The following is a 2,776-nucleotide window of genomic DNA, read 5'->3' on the forward strand; positions in this document are numbered from 1 at the left end:
GTGATGCTGAATGGAGGCAGAAAAACACGGAAGAGAAGTCAATGCATTGGACGTAGTATATGTTATGGCATTCACGAGGGTTTGAGAGACTATGCAGACAACGCCTCGTGCTGACATGCTCACCCCGAGGTAGACTATCAAGCATAGAGAATGGGGACTGGCTAGGTTGCGAAATGTTTTATCAAGTGTGAACATTTAAATGCAGAACGACCGCTTGAATGCCTTAAAACTGTAGTAAATAATGAGAGTCGACGTTTAAATACATTACATGCATAAACTCATAGAAGGGAGGCCCCATTAGCTAATGTACGACCAACAGCGGCTTTTGGCGACATACGCAGAATGACACGTTACCTTTTTCTTTTTTGGTCGACATTACGCAGTGCATGCTTAACTGTTAAAGTAAACAGCCTGCAGATCATACAACGTTGTGCACTGAAGGATCTTTTTTATTCAAGGAATCGTTATCTTGGAACAAAACATGCAATTTAGTGGTTTTCTATATTCTGCAACGTACAATCGTGATTATAAGTTTACGGACCGCGTGTTATCGGGAAAAAGTTTATTGAAGCTCAACCTTGTGACCCAGTCGCGTGGCATACCAGCGCATAGAACTTGTACGTCCCCGCTTGACACATTTCAAACGAATGGATTATATGACATACACAAGTGCAAGAGAGGCCGCATGCAACGATTGTGGCATATTTTCCTTCCAATTTTCATTCCATCCTTGAGAATACGCAGTGGCTCAGTGGTTAGGGCGCACCGCTACTGAGTACCCGGGTGCGAACGCGGCCGCAGTTCGGTGTAGCCGAAACGGAAAAAGGCACCGGTGTGCTGTGCGATGTCAGTTATGGTGGAAATTATTCCGGAGCCCTCCACTACGGCTGCTCTTTCTTTCACTCCTATCTTCCCTCAAAGTGGGACTGAGGTGTCCGCGGAGATGTGGGACAGTTACTGCGGCCTTTCGTTTAACAGAGCAGTAACAGTGAGCACTGCCTCTTTTCTTAGGTGACGGGTTTCCTTGAGCTTGACCCCGGGAAGGGATCGGCTCGGCCGAACAAGGGCAATGTGAAAGCGAGCCGTCGATTCTGCTTGCCAGGAGAGAAAGATTTCTGGAATGCGACTCTTGTTTTCACCTCATTATCAATATTTGGATGGGGATCCGGCTTCTTTTCATTGTGAAGCACATATATAACTTGGATTCCAGTTGCTAATTTGCGAATGAGTTTGCTCGAGACGAACATTTGGGTTAGCTGGTTCATTCCCCACAGCGCACACAAAACACACGGACAGAGAAAAACACACGGCTGACTTACATTTTTATTGCACTGCGCTGTGCCTACATTTGTACACATCAGTGCGCAGGCTGACGCAAACCCACAAACATGGCGATTTGCCAGGAAGGCGGTGTCGAGCATATAGTATCACACAAAATACTCTCACAATAACAAAATTTTGCACTCCAAGACGACACAGCTGGCCATGACACGTGAACCGGCCCAAACACAAACATTAGTGGGTCACTATGCCGAAGAAACGGTGCTCCTTATCACTTAACTGCTCAGATGGCGTGCTGACACAATTCTCTTCAAGCTTTGCAATTGGCGGTGGGTCAGAAGGGTTAGGGTTCGAGCAAGTGAGTAATCGACATGAGGTTCCATAGCGCACAAACAAGGAAGGGACGCAACACGAGTGCTCATGTTGTGTCCCTTCCTTGTTTGTGCGCTATGGAACCTCATGTTCTTTCTGTCCGCGTCTTTTTTGTGCACTGTGGGGCATTGAAGCGAATGAGTGTTTTGTGTCGTTTTTAAGCTTAAGTTCTTTTCTTGTTTGCTGTTTTAAAAGCGCAACGACGCAAGAATCCGTGATAGTTGTAACACAGATCTGCTTGCTGCGCACCACTTTTCTTTGCCACCTCTGCATTACCTTTTGACAAGAGAAGGCCACTCTTTTTTGTCGGCTTGTCGGCTATCGACAGAAACTACCTACACCCTCTCCCTACACGCTGGCATGATTGCACAAGATACTCCGCGCCGCGTCACCTATATGCTGGAGCCATGCCGTAGTGTGTGACGTTTTCGCGTTGAAACCCCCCCCCCAAGCGGGTTGGATGCGCCACTGGACAACGTCGTTGTTGTGTTTTTCACCTGTTCGGAGGCTCTTGGGGCAGTGGTCAGACTGCGCCTTAACGCCACAAACTGGCCGCCAGCGGTTGAGCAACCGTTTTTCCTCGGCTTGCAGGTCCACCCTGGCGGACGTAACTACAGTCACACGTCGGAGCTGAACCCGGTATCGGCACTAGGTTCACGTTGCCAGGGCCGCCTTGAAGGCCCAATGTGACAGCTGCCGAAGAAGGAAGCTGCCCGTCTTTCTCAAGACTTTCAGAACGGGGCTATTATTTTTGTGAAAGTGAAACGTCGCTTTCTGTGTGCATGTACCTCCGCTGTATTTGTGTCAACGACTTTCATGGTTTATGCGCTTTTTACTCAGGCTATGAGGGACGCCGTAGTGGAAGACTGGATAATTTCGACCACCTGGGGATTTTTAACGTGCACTGACATCATACAGTACACGGGCCTCTAGCATTTCGCGTCCATCGAAATGCGACCGCCGCGGCCGGGATCGAACCCGCGTCTTTAGGGTCAGCAGCCGAGCAGCAAAGACCACCGAGCCACCGCGGCGGCTCTCTACGACTTTCTAAACAAACTCACGCAGCACAGTCTGACCCATCTCCGACGGGGACATCACTGATATTTGAGTTTAAAACCCTCTG

The 2,776-nt window shown here is 48.8% G+C and overlaps 1 protein-coding gene across 1 annotated transcript in view; it reads left to right on the forward strand.

Moving 5' to 3' along the window:
- LOC149349322 (uncharacterized) overlaps nucleotides 1-2,463 on the forward strand; it is an 88,677-nt gene extending 86,214 nt beyond the window's left edge. Inside the window, exon 10 of the mRNA XM_089578262.1 lies at nucleotides 2,245-2,463. Within this exon, the coding sequence (XP_089434388.1) occupies nucleotides 2,245-2,264 (20 nt within the window). The 3' untranslated portion in view covers nucleotides 2,265-2,463. The remainder of the gene's footprint in view (nucleotides 1-2,244) is intronic.
- The last annotated feature ends 313 nt before the right edge of the window (nucleotides 2,464-2,776 follow it).

Source organism: Amblyomma mixtum, chromosome 3, assembly GCF_055824585.1.
Source record: "Amblyomma mixtum isolate Tamu chromosome 3, ASM5582458v1, whole genome shotgun sequence".
Lineage (NCBI taxonomy): Eukaryota > Metazoa > Arthropoda > Arachnida > Ixodida > Ixodidae > Amblyomma > Amblyomma mixtum.